Genomic DNA, 18,553 nt, shown 5'->3' on the forward strand with positions numbered 1-18,553 from the left:
TTTTTAGTTCAGTGTATTATTTTAAGATAAAAATGTAATAAGAAAAAAAAGGCGTCAAAAAATTAATTTTAAATTATATTTTTAATACCTGTTTTAAATTAATTTTTTTTGGGAAAAAAAATAAAATTATTACTTTGCAAATGTTTCTTTGCGAAATATTTTTTTGTCTATTTTTCATATATTGAAAAAAAAAATCTTTTTAATCTGTAAAAAAGTGACGGATAGTAAAATGGTGTCCAAAGTGAAAAAATTTGATTGTATATTATTTAGTTATTGTCAAAATAAGATGTATTTGTAGTGTATAAATATTTAAATATACGTAAAAATAAATCTCGTATGTATTTTTGTTTTATTCCACTTCAATATATTATTTTTTTCCGCATTTTTTTTCGACGACAATTTTTTAACTTGGTTTCGTATAAAAAGTCTTTTTGGAAGGAATTAAATTGTAAAATAAAATATTTCAAATAAAACAACAATTTAATTAATTAATAATTATAATAATTTAGGAATTTACCTAATTCAGATCAAAATATAAACTAATTAAATATACAAATAAAGAAATGGTTCTTTCCATTATTTAAAATATTAACTTCAATATATAACTAGCTGTCGCCTGCGACTCCATTCACGCTGATTTGAAAAAAAAAACGTAATAAGTTGTCTATGTGTTATTCCAGACTATGTTCTACATCTGTGCCAAATATCATCAAGATCCGTTGATCCCATCCGAAGATACATTCAAACATACATCCATACATTCGTATTTATAATATTAGTAAGATTTATAACACTTTTTGCTTACCCATATTTTATTACGATTCAACCTCGTTTTTTAAAACATGGTATAAATGGTAACAATGGTAATGACACTCAATTTAGGGAAGTTATTTTTTACAAATTAGTCACAATTTATTAAAAAAAAAACTACCCTAAATGTTGCCCACAATCTGTTTGTGGTAGATTTATATATGGTCCTCTCTGTGTGTAGACTTATATCAGAAGTCAATACAGGTCGGCTTCAGTTACAAAAGACCTCTAGAGAACAAGTTCAGCGACCAGACTTTCCTAGTGACCAGGTTCCCCTAGCTACCAGGTTCCCCTAGCTACCAGGTTCCCCTAGCTACCAGGTTCCCCTAGCTACCAGGTTTCCCTAGCTACCAGGTTCCCATAGCTACCAGGTTCCCCTAGTTACCAGGTTCCCCTAGCTACCAGGTTCCCCTAGCTACCAGGTTCCCCTAGCTACCAGGTTCCCCTAGCTACCAGACTCCCCTAGCGATCAGTTTCCCCTAGCGACCAGGTACCCCTAGCGACCAGGCTCCCTTAGTGATGAATTAGGACTCTGACTGCAGTTAAGCGGAGTCCGTGTTGTCGTACAGATGGTCCCAGTGCTCGGGGCACTGCAGGAAGTACTTGCGACAAGCTGCACAGAACCTGCGCCGGTATTCCTCCGGAGAGACAACCGTCGGCTGACCAGAGCCCAGGTTCTTCTTCACCAGGTGCTCCAGTTTCTTGTCCCATGTGAAGGTGCGGATGTAATCTGATAAATTAAAATGAGAATCTATGAAACATGTATCTAAATGTACTCAGAGTTAAGAGATCTTCCCTTAGTATAGATTTTTCATATTAAACCTACAGGAAGAGAAAATATCTTCTTTTTATGTGTCTATAGGTATCTCGTTTGCCATCTTTTAATATAAGAGATTAGAACAGTGACCAGGAGGTAGTGGGGGAAGGGATATAACCTACCTATGACGCCGAGCACGAGGGTGTGATCTTGAAGTCCGAGCAGCAGAGAGTAGTCCATGACTCCGCTGGAGGCCAGGAAGGCTGTGTCTCGTCCCAGCGCCCCCCACAGCGCACCGCACAACTGCGCCGGTACATACAGCTGCCGCTCCCAACGTACTTCAAACACAAAAATCCGACTCGAAAGACCATTTCCGAAGGATACGTAAGAGAAATGGTCAGCGTGAGACGCGACCGCGAAGTCCTCAAAAACACTCGCCTTGAAGATGGACCTCAGACGGGTCCGAAACTAGTCGGTGCCGTCACCACATCACATATGAGTTAAGCAAGGAAGGAATTCATATTAAAAATGTATAAACATTCTAAAAATTAAAAAATAATGAGTTTTTAGTTTATTATCAGACTTAGTATAAACAAGGTACTCACAATGTAGCAGGTTGAGGTCAACGAGCACTGTTTGTGCATTGTGTGATGTGTGGGGTGTGGCAGTGGGGGTGGTGCTGGTGGGGGGGAGGCGGGGCCGCGCTGTACCCTTCAGGTCGAAGCGCAGACCACTCGCACCATACCATACGTTCTCCATCACCAGCACACCGCTGCCACTCCCCCCCACACTGAACACGCCCAGGATACGCGCTACACACAAGACATGACACCTTGAGAGTGGTATCAGAACATAATTCCTATCTTTTATCTTTTCCACACTTTTCTTATAAAGGATGGAGAATAGAAGAGAATTAGGTGCAGAATGAAACAAACAACACAAAGAGTATTTTATTAAAAGTACTTAAAGCATAGACAACTCCTAACTCCTTGTCTATGAGCTGTTCTCACTTCGCTATTTTAGCGACACCAAATGGCAGTTACCTCGATTGCCATTCTAAATCTTTACCTAACAGACTGGGCTGCTTATTTAAGCGACAGGAGTTGACGTAGGAGAAGTAGTGCGGCGCGAACTCCAGAAACTGCTGCCACTCCGGCTTCGTCATCTCCTTCAGCACATAGCGGTCGTCTGCAACATGGATACATTCCTCAAGATCAGATGATCTTTGTAGTGACCTTCAGCATACCAGGGGTTGCAATTACTGACCCTCAGTCTTGCAGAAGGTGGAGCCGGACTTGCCGCCGCGCGCCGCCCAGGGCACACACTGCGCCAGCGACCTGATGAAGCCCTCCTCCACCTCGCACACGGTCTTACCTGAACAGAGTTACATGTATCACAAATTTTGTCATCTCTTATACTGTCTTCGAGAAAACAGAGACGACAAAAGTGTTCTAGAGCAATGGTTCCCAAACTTAATTGGGCTGAGCTACCTCTTCATCTACTTATCTAATACTTCAAGGCCCACTCTATATCAGCTCGATCCTGAGAAAACTCCTACTCTAGGGTTAGAAATAGTTACCATCCTTCTCCTTGGTGTGACAGGAGCATGTGTGCGGGGGCGCGGGTGCTCCGGGTGCGGGTGCTCCAGGCGCGGGTGCTCCGGGCGCGGCCAGCACCGCGTGTCTCAGCCCGTGGAACTGCAGCGCGAAGTACACGCGGCACGCCAGACCGTCCTAATACAATAAACTACCTTCACTACATCTGTATCGGACTAAAAAACTACGAAACAGGTACTACTGTCTGTGAACTAAAAAATAAAGTAGTTGGAAAGTTAAAAAAAACTACAGAACGTATGCTATTTTTGATGAACTAAAATACTACTCGGACAGATTACTATTTGTCGTGTAGTTTCTTGAAGTAGTCTATTAGACTAAAAAACTACACGACAAAAAATTATCTAGGTTAAATAACAGACGTAACAAACCTTCAGGAGCACTTCTATATGTTCATTGGACTTTGCGGCGCTGGATTTAGTTTTGTCTCCGTCGTTCTTCTCCTTTCCAGATACATTACTTTCACCATCTTCTTGTTCATTTTGAGTACTAAAATAAGCATATTTACACATTGATTTAGGGCTATTTCTGATAATAAATGGCTAGATGGAAAAGTAGTTGGAAAGTTAAAAAAAACTAGAAGGTTTTCCAAAGGCTAGAAGTCTATAAGTCTTGGAAAACTAGGTATTCTGGTAGTCAAAGTTTTACTGCACTCGATTTTGGCTATAGAGTGTGTTTTAGTAAATCAAATCTGATATAACCTCGATTTTCTCCAAAAGGCTTTCTTAGAAGATCTTTCCCACCTTAAAAAAAAGATGAGTGTTTTGTTTCCTAAACAATAGGATATCTTTTTAAGATTCCTCAAAAGATAAGGTATTGATCATCCCCCCCTCAGATACTATGATATCACAAAAAAGGCGAGTATTCAGCTTCAGGTGTCACCTGTACCGCTGCGCGCGCAACGTCTTCTGGTATGTGAGGGAGGCGAGTGTGGCTGCGATCACAGAACCCACGTCTCCAGCTCTCACCACAACTGGCACCACACCACTTGACAATATTATACCATTCTGTACCACAAGGAAACAAATCTACTAGAGTACAAATAAACAGTCTTATAAAATACTAGCTTTTACCCGCGACTCCGTCCGCGCGGAATAAAAAATAGAAAACGGGATAAAAATTATCCTATGTCCTTTTCCTGGTTCTAAGCTACCTGCCCACCAATTTTCAGTCAAATCGATTCAGCCGTTCTTGAGTTATAAATGGTGTAACTAACACAACTTTCTTTTATATATATAGATAACTAGATGTTGTCCGCGACTTCATTCACACAGAATTAAAAAAACGTACGAAATTTAATATAGCTTATAGCACCAGGGGATAGTGTAACTTCTCAACAGTGAAAGAAGTTTCGTAGCCTATTCAATACAAACAAACAAACGATCAAATCTTTCCCAACTTTAAACTTTAGACGAGTCTCTGTGACCCTTAAGGAAAAAAACATTCGAAGAAATTGAAAGACACTTTACTCGTCAAAAACTCAGTAGTTAAATTAACAATAATCTTCTATCTATATATATAAAAGAAAGTCGTGTTAGTTACACTATTTATAATTCAAGAACGACTGAATCGATTTGACTGAAAATTGGTGGGCAGGTAGCTTAGAACCAGGAAACTGACATAGGATAATTTTTACCCCGTTTTCTATTTTTTATTCCGCGCGGACGGAGTCGCGGGTAAAAGCTAGTAATTAAATAAATAAAAATACATATAGACCGACAAAATTATCTGAACCGGTGACTATTAAATCAAATTAATTTATAACAGCTCAATAGCGCCCCTTTCGACTTCAAAATCACAAGATCTTTATACTGTAGTTATCACGTCTTTTTTGTCATTTATGTCTAAATAGGTTTTATATATTCTGAGAGAATAAATTACGATAGCAGCGCCTCTCACTAGTTCAGATTACGACTATACTTTATTGTGCTGAATAAAGTAAAATTATTTATTACCTGATTAGCTTGTTGATTACTTGATAAAAGTTGTGACAGTATTTGTTTCACAGTTTTCTTATCACCTTTTTCCTCATCCTCTTCAGTACCTAAATAAATATTAGAACAATACTCTAAAATGTCTAGACCAGTGATTGTCAAACTTATTTTCTTTCACCGCCCCCTTTGAAAATCAATTATATTTCATAGCCCCCTAATTTTTATTCAGCCTTAAAACTTAAAGACCACAATTTCATTACTTTAATTAATTTCAATGCCCCCCATTTTTTGGGCCCCTTATCGCCCCTTCCTAGGTTTCAAACGCCCCCAAGGGGGCGTTATCGCCCACTTTGGGAAACACTGGTCTACAGTGAATAGTAAAAAAAAACACAAATTAATTACCTATATTATATTCTTTGTCTATATCTTTTGAAATGATCTCTGAAAAAATTGAAAAAGCAACAAATTACAGTGAATGCGGAAATAAGAAAAATAAAAATTTCGGAGGAAAAATATTTTTACCTGAACTATCGTTGGCAGCAGTTTCAAAACTAGATTCATCAACTTCTTTGTCTTCTTCTATAAAAAAAATTTATAATAATAATATTTGTGGGTTCACTTTTATAAAAAGTGTCTTTTTTTCAATCAAAATTCAATTGAATTCGCTGAAATAGCGAAGTGACCGTTGCCCATAGACAACCGCAAATGTGTTGCCTACCTTTAATCAATGGAGGAGACGCACAGAAAAATAATATTTCCCCTTCCTAAATAGCGAAGTGACCGTTGCCCATAGACAACCGCAAATGTGTTGCCTACCTTTAATCAATGGAGGAGACGCACAGAAAAATAATATTTCCCCTTCCTATGCATCCCCTACTTCGTTAATACCACTTCCCTTTCCCATCCTTTCCTAATAAAAAAGGCCAATTCGTGCAACAATATATATATTTGTAAATATATGTACAAGAAAACATAGTGCATAAAAATTATAAATTATTGCAAAAAAAAAATTTTTTTCATAGAGATATGTATCATCGTAGAAATGTAATTTGAACCCTAACGCGAAATACTTACGGTTGAGTTCAGTTTGCAGTTTGTTCTTAGTAAGTGGACTGGACCATTTGTCTTGAGCATCACGCAGCATTCGCTCTCCAGTTACAATATTATCTGATACATTCCATAGATTACGAACTACGCCTAGAATTAAAAAAAAATCAAGACATTAAGAAAAATTATTCAAAGAACTAAAAATCTTACTTATAATATAAATGCGAATGTTTAGATGGATGGATGGATGGATGTTTGTTACAAGATATTACCGAAACGGCTCAATAGATCTTGATGAAATTTGGTACAGATGTAGAACATAGTCTGGAAGAAGACAGAAGCTACTACGTTTTTTTTTTTAATTCCACGCGGACGGAATTGCGGGCGACAGCTAGTAAACTAATAAAATTAAAAGTTGATTGTTTAAGACAGAGATTTTTAATAAATCTCCTAGAATTCCAACATTTTACCAGAGTGCTTCTCAAGTTATGACCCCTAAACTTTATTTCCAAGCATCGAACACCAGATCTTCTGTGGACTCTAGGGGGTTCTAGACTCACTAGTTTAGAGGTCTCTGTCTTCAGGAATGAGGAAATCAGCCACACAATTACTCAAAGTTAAAGAGACAAAGAGATATGTTTGCTGTCACTGGTGAAGAAGACAGAGATTTGCGTGAGCTCTTAACCTTTGTTTCAATCCACAGGCGAATTTAATTAAACAGTGGCTTCACATTTGACCTTTAAAGTTATACTAGCTTTTGCCCGCGACACTTAATAGCCTATATGTTCTATCAGAATATGTTCTACATCTGTGCCAAATTTCATCAATGTCCATTGAACAATTCCGGAGATACCTTCAAACATCCATCTAAACCAGGGTTCCCAAAGTGGTCGATATCGAACTTAAAGCATTGCTAATTCTCACTCTGTCTTCTATTGACTTAAGTCAGAATGAATAATAATAATAATTGATCCTAAAATTAGGTAATTTGGCCATGGGTTTTCTGTTCATTTTGTAAAAGGGGGTCACTTGTCCAAAATAGTTTGGGAATCCCTGACCAATTTTTAAAATATTTTTGAGTTAAAATGTGGTATTTGTGTAATGTTATACTAACTGGCGAGGGTGACGTGTTCATGCAGACTGGCGGAGGTGAGGGCGAGGTGTATGAGGTCCATGTGATGGCGGAATGCTGCGTACTCGCGCTCCTTCTCATCTCCCTCTCCCGCAGCCACACTGAACGTCTCGTGTCCTAACACAACACCTCATACTTACGTCCAACATAACATGAACACAAGACAAATTTCTCTAAACAAGTTTACAGTTAAAACTTATGGTCCTTCGAGTCGGATTACAAGGTTAAATCTCTGCATTTGTCACTTTATTAATCATTCACTCAAAGATTATTTTAAAGGACTAATATTTAAATAGAAATGGCTAATGTCAACTCAAAAAATATTGCTATTTAGAATGAATTTATTAATATGTAAGACTATTAAAAGACCTTTGAGGACGAGTTCATTGAGATGTGCAATGAGGTTGTCGCGCATGCGCTTGGTGTCGTAGTTGATGGAGATGACATCAGGCGGCAGCTGGATGTCATACATCGAAATCTTGTCGTACCTATATCAAACAACTGGCACTCATTTCAACTGGCTAAGATGTCATTTAACGACATTAGTAAGGAAAAGGGCGTGTTTGTGTTTCTGTAGGGTAGAGAGTTAAGAAATTGTTCACTTCTTATTCATGGTTCAGTTTTTTTTTTTAGAAGAAAGTTAATTGGGTTATACCTAATCTTTTTTTTGGTGTAAAATAAATATTCAAAGGATCCAATATTGTGTTATTTCAGATTATAAATGATAAAAACCTAAGTGCCACACATTAAGTCAATAACTGATCTTTCTTGGTATGACAGATCTAAATTAAGTGTCTCTTAGTTCTTACCAACTAAAGGTATACTAACCTGAAGCAGGCTGTGGTGAGTCGTGCGACGAATGCGTGCGCGTGCGCATGTAGCGGGTGTGGGCAGAGCGCGCGACGCACGTAGCGAGTCGCGCTCAGTCGCAGTCGCATGTACTGTGCTAGCGAGAGGGAGAGAGCCGCGCGAGACAGGCGACGTCCGCGAGATGTCGCCCCGCACTTCTCACACCGCGTCCATACACGCACCTCGATCATACAATGCCATACAACTTTTTGGCCAGACAAAGGAGTACGGGGTGTGAAAGGTGACATGATTAAGAAGGGGGTGATGACGGAGATAGATTGATTTGGAGGATGAAAACCTGGTGCCCATTCTACGTATGGGATAAGGTCAGGGAGATGATGACAAAAGGGATTCAGGAGGTATTGTTGTCACTTTTTATTGAATGTTACAAATGAAAATCGACTTTAAGCCATGGAAATAAGGCATAAAATATTTATAGCGTACACGTATGTAAGTTAAGATGTTAAGGATACACACCATTCTCTTGTTAATAAAGACATTACTGAAACGACGTCCGTTCACTTGCACAGTCAAATAACGACTGACAACAAAATAAGGCAATCAAACTATTACCTTCTTTTAGTGACTCCACTTTCACTAGTTCGAAATCTACCCTCTTTTTTGTAAATTAATATTTTTGTTAGTTTTTTTTTATTTCCGTTCATATAAAATATCAACTATGTCTATATTGATTTGTTTCTATTTGATTAAAAAAAAGCTTTATCTATCTTAATCTGTACCTCTCTGGAATGATCTTCTTTAGTCTTGTCAACGTTACTGTGACCTATTGTGTTGCAAGTTATTGTGATACAAGCCTCGCCGTGCACGAACCTACAGACATTTTGTTTATGTGAAATATAGAAATACGTATTTAACATCATCACTAAGGGCTCGGAGCGTACTCTAAGTTAGAGGTGACTAAGTCATTTTTGACTATGTTGGCCAAGTGTAGGTTGACTTCACACATATCTTTGAATCTCACGATGTTTTCCTTCATCTTAAGAGAGTCGGATAAATGTACATATACATAACTCACGCCTGTAACCCAGAAGGGTAGACTGAGATCACGGACCTCCATTTGGACCTCAGCAATCAACTTTTCGTCATTTCAAATGTACATATGTAAATCGAAAAAACACATTTTTACGTGATTCGAACCCAGTACGTATAGATTGGAAGTAAAGTGCCAAACACCTGATCCATCGAAGCTGTCAAGAAATACGTATTAAATGATATATGTAGAACAGAAAACGGACCTCCTGAGATGTCGGTTCATGGGGACCTGACAGTTTGCGGAGGGACAGCGATGGTCGCCGTCGAAGCAATGCCGCTCGAGGAACGCACCCAAAGAAATGTCGTGTCGTCCGTACATCTCCATTGTCACTATCCTAATAACATTTTTATTTATATCTTACTAATATTATAAACTATCTGAAATAAAAAAAAAATAATTAGTAGCCTATGTGTTCTTCCAGACTATGTTTTATATCTGAGCCAAATTTCATCAAGATCTATTGAGCCGTTCCGGAGATACCTCAAACAAATATCTATCCATCCATCTAAACAGTCGCATTTATAATATTAGTAAGATGTGAATGTTTGGATGTATGGGTGGATATAAGTTTGAAGGTATCTCCGAAACGGCTGAACAGATCTTGATGTAATTTGGCACACGTGTAGAACATAGTCAGGAAGTATACATAGACTGCTGTTTAAGTTTTTTTTTTAAATCACATGTAGACGGAGTCGCAGACGACTGCTAGTCTAATAATTTTTTATCTTACACTATCATTCACAATAAGTTACTAGAATGGTACACGACAGTTGTTTGGGATTCGAATCCAAGGACCACTAGATCGGTATTCCATTCCTTTAACAATTTTTATGTATTTGACATTTTTTTTACATTAATTGATAGGTCTTCTTTTTTTAATTTAAACAAATTGTTACAACTATTTCTCTTACCATGGATTGACACAGAAGTCTGGAACATTGGCAGACTTGTCGCTGCAGCTGTACAGCAGCAAACTGAGTCGCTGATGCTGCTCCGGTGCGAGGGGGTCTGTCGCCCCCGACCCACCCTTAGCTTCACCTTCACCCTCATCCACCTCAATCTCGGGGGGTTTGAGTATTGATGGTTTGTATTGGGGACATTCCGCTGGAGAGATAATAATTTTATCTCATTTATAAAATAACTAGCTGTCGCCCGCGACTCCGTCCGCGCGCAGTTAAAAAATGGGGGGGGGGGTTATGAAAAATAGATGTTGGCTGATTCTCAGACCTACTGAATATGCTCACAAAATTTCATGAGAATCGGTCAAGCCGTTTCGGAGGAGTACGGGAACGATAACTGTGACACGAGATTTTTATATATAAGATCTGCTGTTTTCAGATCTAGATGTTAACACAAAAGGGGATAATAGGGGGGTCTGTAAATAGATTTAGAGTTTTGAAATATTAATCTTAATAAATGCGAATGTTTGAATGGATGGATGTTTGTTTGAAGATATCTTCAGAACGGCTCAATGGATTCTGATGATATTTGGCACAGATGTAGAACATAGTCTGGAAGAACACACAGGTTACTTATTAAGACATAGTCGCGGGCGAGAGCTAGATAACAGTAAAACTGACGTTTATGTGTTGTATTGGCGAGTCGTGCGCCAGTCGCGCGGTAGTTAGCGAGTGCTGCGCGGAGACGAGGGTCCTCAGCAGGGCTGCTGATTGCCATCTTTATAAATGGATGAGGTTCCTACAATATTCAAATATATTCTCTAATATCATTAATATTAAGTGTTGTTTGATTGTTAGTGTATTTTAATAAAAAAAATTGTAGACATAACGAAATTTATACAATCCAGTAAATTTGTAAATTGATTTGCAGTTTTTTTTATTGGAAATAGATAAATGTAACGATATACATTAGTACTAAAACATAGTCCTAGACTTATTAAATACTAGCTTTAACCCGCGACTCCGTCCGCGCGGAATAAAAAATAGAAAACGGGGTAAAAATTATTCTATGTCCGTTTCCTGGTTCTAAGCTACCTGCCCACCAATTTTCAGCTAAATCAGTTCGACCGATCTTGAGTTATAAATAGTGTAACTAACACGACTTTCTTTTACATATATAGATAGATGCGAATGTTTAGATGGATGGATGGATATAGCTGTTTGTTTAAGTGTATACAAATTCATAACAAATGATCTGAAGATGTTGAATGCAAGACAATTTAAACGGGGATTGTATAATTTATTTCTTGGAAGTGATGTCTATTGTGTAGAGGAATTTTTGTTTAGTTGACATATGATATATCTATGTGTTTCTGAATTGTATATATTTATGTGAAAATTATATAATTTTTGTAAAAATATATCTAGTCTATCTATATATATAAAAGAAAGTCGTGTTAGTTACACTATTTATAACTCAAGTACGGTCGAACTGATTTAGCTGAAAATGGGGAGGTAGCTTAGAACTAGGAGACGGACATAGGAACTTTTTTATCTTGTGTGCATTTTTTTTTATTCCGCGCGGACGAAGTCGCGGGTAAAAGCTAGTTATAAATAAAATTGAATATGAAAATGGGGTAAGAAATAGAGATAAGAGTGTACCTTGAGTAGTACATGTGTGTGTTGTGGACGTGGTGGGGGGCGACGCTTGGGGCGCGGGGTGTGGGGGGTCTGGGGGGTGTTGGGGGTCGGCACAAGCAGTGGTAGTCGCGGCGCCGGGATCACGATGTTAGGCGACATCGAGAGTACAGCATCATCCGTACACCATCTGTACCGAAAACATTAGTTCTATGGGTTTCCATAACTTTCACAGAATAAGTAAAAAAGTCGAATCAATATGGCCGCCATGAATTTGACATGTTTCAGTATACTTTAGGCTTTTATACAGACCCCATATGTATGTATATACCAACGATCAATTACGACAGACTATCAGAAGTATATCTCATCTCCATACATACTGATATATAAAAAAAAGAAATATCAAATTTGGCGGCCATTAACATATTTTTTTATTATTATCAATTTTTTGTCTATGGATTGGAACAAGATATAATATAGTAAATTCTACCTTTCGCTATGGGAATCAGCTTTTAATTCAGCCTCTTCTTTGGGCAAGAACACCTCATCATCCATAGACAATGTCGCACGTAATGGATCACTGAAATCTCTTATCGGTACTCCGCAACTCAAGTTCTTATCACCACCAGTGGTTTTAGTCACTTCTTCGTTAGAATCCTGGTCTTCTTTAATATGTTTTACTTCTTTATCATGAAGTATCTCACTGGTAATAGATTTTGTATCATTTTTATTGCTAGTAAATAGTTCTATGTTTGAATCTTCCATATCATCGATAACGTTGGTCATATCTTCACTTTTTATATCTATTGGTTTCTCTTCTTCTTTTGGTTCATTAAAGAGACTCTCTTTCTCTTGTCTCTCGTATTCTCTTTTTGTATCCGTTTCACTCGCACACTCAGCTTCCTCATCACCGAAAGACATTCCAGGTTCAGGTAACACCGCTTCTATGTCGGCTAGAAATGCCTTCTCGAATTTCCAATTATAGAAAGCCAGCAACATAAACTTGACCACCCTCTTGACCCTCACCAGCTCGGCCAGGGAGCCACCTCGTAATAGAATGCAACAGCCGAGGTGTGGCTCCGCGCAGCCTTCTAGTACCATTAGAGTTTTTCCTGAGACTGAAATATGTTAAAAATTGCTGAATCACAACTGTAAAAAGAAATTTACTCTCCCTAATTATTTTTTTAAGCTATGTATATTTCATTGTTAGTACTGTAAATATGGCTTCTTGCGTTTTTTTTAAGTTACAATAGTACAGATCAACGAAGTAACTAAAAGATCGAGTATCAGTTTAAATATTAATTAACTAACAATTCTTAACATAAAACTCCTTAGCGGTACCCAGGCGAGGTGTGGCTATCCTCGCATCAACACTGGCGACTAGATCTGCGCGTGCGCAGCGTGCGGCGCGGCGCAGTGCGCGGTGGCGCACCCCGGCCGCGAGCGCCACGCCCGCCGCACGCAGCGCGTCCTGCACCCCGCGCGCCGCACCGCCCCGCACCAACACCACCCGCGGCCGCAGTGCGGTGATGCGCGCCGCACAACGCACTAGGTATTCCTGTTCCTATGTAACACCCAGATCTATATCCACCTAGGCTCTTATACTTACGAATGACAACTTTAACAATGGTAGACATCAGCAATAGTCAACATACAGAAGACAGGCCTCAAGTAGAAGCAATTCCGCCTACAGTCTGATGAGTGTGGTGCTGAAAGCCTAATTTGAGTCCTCTTCCACTTCCCACCTATTATTATAAAGTATAGGAAGGAAATAGAATTGGAGTTGGAGGATGGGACGCATATTAAGGAGAAATATTCTCTTCTCCGTCGAATTAAAAGGAGACAATGTATCTGCAATTGCGGATGTTTATGGGTAGGGTTATTTCAACAAATCATGTGTCTCTTGCCACCTTATGATATAAAAAATGACCCCATCGAAGAAATTCAATCTACCCTACATTAGGAAAAATAATTTCAAATATAACAAAACAAAGTAAGAGAAAGTTCATATTTGTTACTAGTAATTTTTGTATTTGTCTGTTAATATGTTTATTATTAATATTGTTTGATCAATACATTTTGTATAAAGTAAAGTGGATGTATGAATTTTGTGATTGTATGTACCTGCATGAGGAGTGGCTCCAGCGAGGTGAGCTTTCCCTCAACGCGCTGGTACGCGATGGAGCAATCCAGTAAAAGTACTGTCGGGTTGGAGATCTGCTGCGGCATACCTCTGTATATAAAACTACTTAGCACAGTGGTCCTTCGAGCTGGATACTTCAAAGTTAACATATTTACGCAAGATAACTAATAAGTCTATCATTTTAAATGAAGATTAATCTCTAATTAATACTGGATTAATACTGAATAACTAAGACTGGAGTGTTAAAGTTAAAATTACACAATTATCGTTAATTTTTTTGGTCCAAAACCTCTATTTAAAACATACTCTGTTTTGTCAAAGGTAGTGAGAGAGATAGCGTTATATTTTATAACGAGATTTTGGTCTCGGAAACTGACGATTAGTGTTTCAGAAACAAATCGTTAGATATGAGAAATGAAAGAAGATAACCTCACATCTATCAGATAAGAACAGTGATAATAGCTAACATGATAGAGAGAAAGAGAGTAGGGGAAGGCAGGGTAGAGACCTGTGTGCGACGTTCTTGGTGAGCACGACACCCTGCAGGAGGCAGCTGTCCTGTGCGCTGCCGCCGGGTACTTTTTTCACTTGCACGTAGTTACGTACGTCGATGTCATTTCCGTACATATCTAAACAACATTCAACTGAATTTTTAATTTCCACTTGCCGAAAAAAATACAAAAATATATTTACTCTATTTTTTTTAATTCAGCAAAATTTTGTGAAATATATTAATGTTCAGTAATTTTGTTAAAAGGAATTTTGTAGCAAGCTGTGGTTAATGTAGGTACGGCTGGAGTATACTCCATATAGTTTAGTTGCTGCCTCCAAGTGTCGAGGGTCACCAGTGAGTAAAATATTCCTAAATTCCTCTGAAAGTCACCCATGTTGTAATTCTAAACAATTGATTTACAACGAACGACCTGAATTCTCGTAGTATTTCCTTACTATTGAAATTGAAATATCCAAACACATTAGCAAATTAACCTACATGTCAAAACTTGCGCGATATTTTTATTAAATTTCGAAATTACGAAAATGGCAACATTAAACATCTGCGATTCCTCTGGTATTGCAGATGTCCAGGGGCGTCGTTGAACACCTTTGTGTTTCCGCTGCTCGTTAAAATATTATGCTGTCAAGTTGACATTGTTAGTTCACATATTTTCCGACTGCCACAAGCTTGTAAAAATATATTTTGGACTTTCTCTCCTCCCCTGATTTGTGAATATTGAGGAGTACCCGGCAGTATGATGTCCGCAGCCTGCTGACAGAGCGGGTAGAGGACGTGCAGCCAGGAGGGCGCTAGGGAGGCCCGCGCCAGGCACTGCCGCAGCAGCAGCGCCAGGTGCTCCGCCCCCGACTGCTCCACCGACCGGCACAGCGTCGCAGCCTCACCACCTACATTCAAATTTCACAGATTTCACTAGTTTCCGTAACCCTACTGGTACATTTGTTCTTCAACTTGTGAAGCTTTAATTTTCACCTATTTATACCCCCAATTTGTCTTATATACACTTCATGGACCTCCTGGACTGACCTTGTGCAATCACGAAGCCCACCCAACAAACAAGAGACCAAACCACACCTAAAGACATCTGGGCAAAATCAAAAAGGACCGCCATTATAAAAGAAGAAGAAGCTCCTGGACTAGTTTGAAAATCACTGACCTACAAAACTCACATAGTTCAAGTAAATAATTAAATGAATGTAACAAATAAACAAACCTTCACTTTGATCCAATATCGGATGATCTTCTTCACTTGAAGGAGACGATTTGCTCTCTGAAAGAAAAAAACAATCAAGTAAGTAAGAAGACAACAAAGTTGGTTACAAAGTAAAGAGTCAAACCTGTCGTCTTGGTCGCTTTGGTGAGTCTGGCGGAGCTGTCTCCGAGGTTCAGGTCCAAGCAGTACGAGGATACACTCTCCACCAATCGTCCACACTCCTCACCGTCTACAGAATTATTTACAATATTAAAAATGACATGACAGTTACAGTACAAACAGTTGATAGGGTCGCTAGTGAGCCCACAAGTTCAAATAGCCTTGTTAATCTGTACACTAACTGTCATTGTTGTTGTCAGCTTGTTGTGTGTCACGTTGTGTGACGTGTTGTGCGGGACGGTACAGAGCGTAGTCCGCGAATTGCGGGGGCTCCGTCACGCTCTCCAAGTGTCCCGCAGACAGCAGCGCCTGACACACCGCGCCCGCCTGAGCCCTACACATATTGCTAGCCCTCACTTTCTCATTGAAAAACCAGAGACAACTGTATGTTTTGTAATGTTTATGGAAATTCACGGTTAGAGATATCAATAATAGAATTGTATAATACTTTACAAGGCATAATTAAACGTGAATCGAATATAAAATTTCATACGTCACATTAACGACAATTTCGTTACATGACAGAGAAAAAAGATAAATACTTATGAGACAAAATAATTCTATTTCTTTCTGATGATAGCCTTTTTTAATAAGTTTGATAGCATATAATTACGCTATAGTACTTATTTTATCTATACAAATATAAAAAGAAAAAATTTGATCATTTGTCTGTTTGTTTGCATTGAATAAGCTCCGAAACCACAGAACCAATTTGAAAAATTCTTTCAGTGTTGTGAAGCTACACTATCTCCGTGTGACATAGACTATATTTGATAATTATTTATTATTCGCATATAAATGAAGTAAATAAACCTTGTTTTATTGCTGGTGTTATCCACGACCCACTGCATGACGTCACAACCGCGCCACACGCTGTTGTATCTCACCAGGCGAAATCTAAAAGGCAACGTAATACGTTTTTAATAACTTAACTCCGCAGTCGGAGTCGCGGGCGACAGCTAGTTCATAAGACCTACGGGTGTAAATTAAGGTGAAGTAAAAAATAGCAGAATTATCATCAAAACAAGTAAAATCTTGAAACTAGAAATTTAGGTCTATGTCAAAAAAGTTTAGGAATCTAACCTGTGCTGCTGCATTGGTAAGGAGAACGCAAGCTGTCGTATCAGATCGTGCAGGGACTCTGTGGTGTCTGCGCGGGGCTCCGGGCGCTCCTCTTGCTGCCTCGCAAACATGAAGTTGTCACCACCCTTGTCTGCAGCCTTGTTGTCTGGGAACTTCACCTGGAGAAGTATTTAATTGGATGCAGTGGGCCAATGTGGTTTAGTAAGCCTGGTCACCCCTGACTTAGTAGGCACATGGCTATAGTTATACGAGCAGAAGGCGATGTTTACTTCCTAATCTTCATATCAGATAACAGCTTTTATAGCAGTTATCGAGGATGTATAATATACCTGTAAGTTCTCCTGTAATGTGCGTAAGTCAGGAGAGATGTCACCAGCTGCATCATTCTCACGTAAGTAACTGAGTACAACATTACAACAGTATGTACATACTCTAAGACCACCAGCACAACCAAATATTTGACCTGTAAAAATGTTTTTAATTCATAAGTAGTTTGTTATGAGAGATTACTAACAAAAAAGGTTTGATTTTATTATAAAATTGCTGGCACATATATAAAATAATAGAATATTAAAGATTCATTTTCTTTGTAAAAAAAACCTATTTAGTTATAGAGGAATTTTTACAGAACTAGTGCTTTTAAACTAGATCTACGTATGAAGCTAAATCACATTGGTATAGACTAGAAGTTGTTGTAGAATAAATAAGACTGGAAATCTCAGCTTTATACATAAAGTACCTGGCACTCGTTGACTACAGCATCGTGAGCAGAATATCTGACCACAGACACGGCAATGATGTCGGCGGCGTAAGGCTCCAAAGCGTGCCGCGCACTCGTAGCACTCACGTGAGATGTCATCCGGCATCCAGTAGCGAGCCAGCTCCGTATCCGCGTATCTTGTACCACCCTGACATTCATATTAAACCTTAAATTAGTATGTGTAACTATAATCCTATAAACATATCTTTTAGGAGATAAAAAGCCGCTTTCGAGTTTATTAAGTTAAACCATCTTGCACTCACCCCAGAACCCAAGGCTATCAGACTGCTTATTCTCTGTAAAACATTGGGCAGACTTCGCCCTTCAAATTCAACTGCATAACTACCAGATTCTGTCTTCGTATCATCAAAGCTCTGTTTGTTAGAATTATCGGCTTGAGAATCCGATTGTTTCCTCTCAACCGATGCTTTTTCCGTTTCCTCAGCTGTTTCATTGGGTGAAAAAAGGGGCAATTTCCAAAGTTTATTAAAAAATGTAGTCACACCGCTCTGATTTGGTTCTGTCTCGAATCGTGGGAACTCTGTTAGTTGAGATATATCGTATTTTTCCATTGTAAAATTTTAAACGAAATAAATTACACCATCAGTATTCCTCCTTCAGATTTGTTTAGTTCTATTTTTTTTTTCTTGTTCCTGTCAATACAAAATCTGTAATTGTCAAAATCATCTGTGTTGGGTGTGACCAGAAGAAGACTTCCTTATTTTACCGAAGATAATAAACGTTTGATGAATACGAGGAATCTATTACAAATTACTAGTATCGATTGTTTTATTTGTTTACAGTTGAGAATACATTATTCTTATTTAGTTGGTTAAAATTTCAACGTATGATTGTTTTGAAAATACTTCAAAGTGGTGCTCCTTATATTTTATACTTTTTTAATGTGTTTATATAATCTACATTTGTCAAAATCAATTGGCATTT

At 38.5% G+C, this 18,553-nt stretch overlaps 1 protein-coding gene across 1 annotated transcript; it reads right to left on the reverse strand.

Annotated features, from left to right (window-relative positions):
* Window positions 1-965: 965 nt before the first annotated feature.
* Window positions 966-18,255, reverse strand: LOC106716087 (1-phosphatidylinositol 3-phosphate 5-kinase). The gene is made up of 33 exons (XM_045680399.1): window positions 17,872-18,255; window positions 17,588-17,756; window positions 17,178-17,311; window positions 16,849-17,006; window positions 16,579-16,662; window positions 15,948-16,099; window positions 15,731-15,835; window positions 15,607-15,663; window positions 15,122-15,280; window positions 14,388-14,508; window positions 13,861-13,969; window positions 13,048-13,300; window positions 12,227-12,854; window positions 11,758-11,923; window positions 10,777-10,894; window positions 10,108-10,300; window positions 9,399-9,530; window positions 8,883-8,973; window positions 8,122-8,324; window positions 7,663-7,781; window positions 7,276-7,410; window positions 6,189-6,311; window positions 5,637-5,693; window positions 5,517-5,555; window positions 5,136-5,224; window positions 4,063-4,187; window positions 3,552-3,669; window positions 3,147-3,300; window positions 2,834-2,941; window positions 2,636-2,755; window positions 2,173-2,379; window positions 1,750-1,905; window positions 966-1,540 (listed from the first exon to the last, which is right to left on the reverse strand). The coding sequence occupies exons 1-33, from the start codon at window positions 18,178-18,180 to the stop codon at window positions 1,353-1,355; spliced, it is 5,079 nt and encodes a 1,692-aa protein (XP_045536355.1). The 5' UTR covers window positions 18,181-18,255; the 3' UTR covers window positions 966-1,352.
* Window positions 18,256-18,553: the final 298 nt, after the last annotated feature.

The sequence above is a fragment of the Papilio machaon genome, chromosome 12 (assembly GCF_912999745.1).
Source record: "Papilio machaon chromosome 12, ilPapMach1.1, whole genome shotgun sequence".
Classification (NCBI taxonomy): domain Eukaryota; kingdom Metazoa; phylum Arthropoda; class Insecta; order Lepidoptera; family Papilionidae; genus Papilio; species Papilio machaon.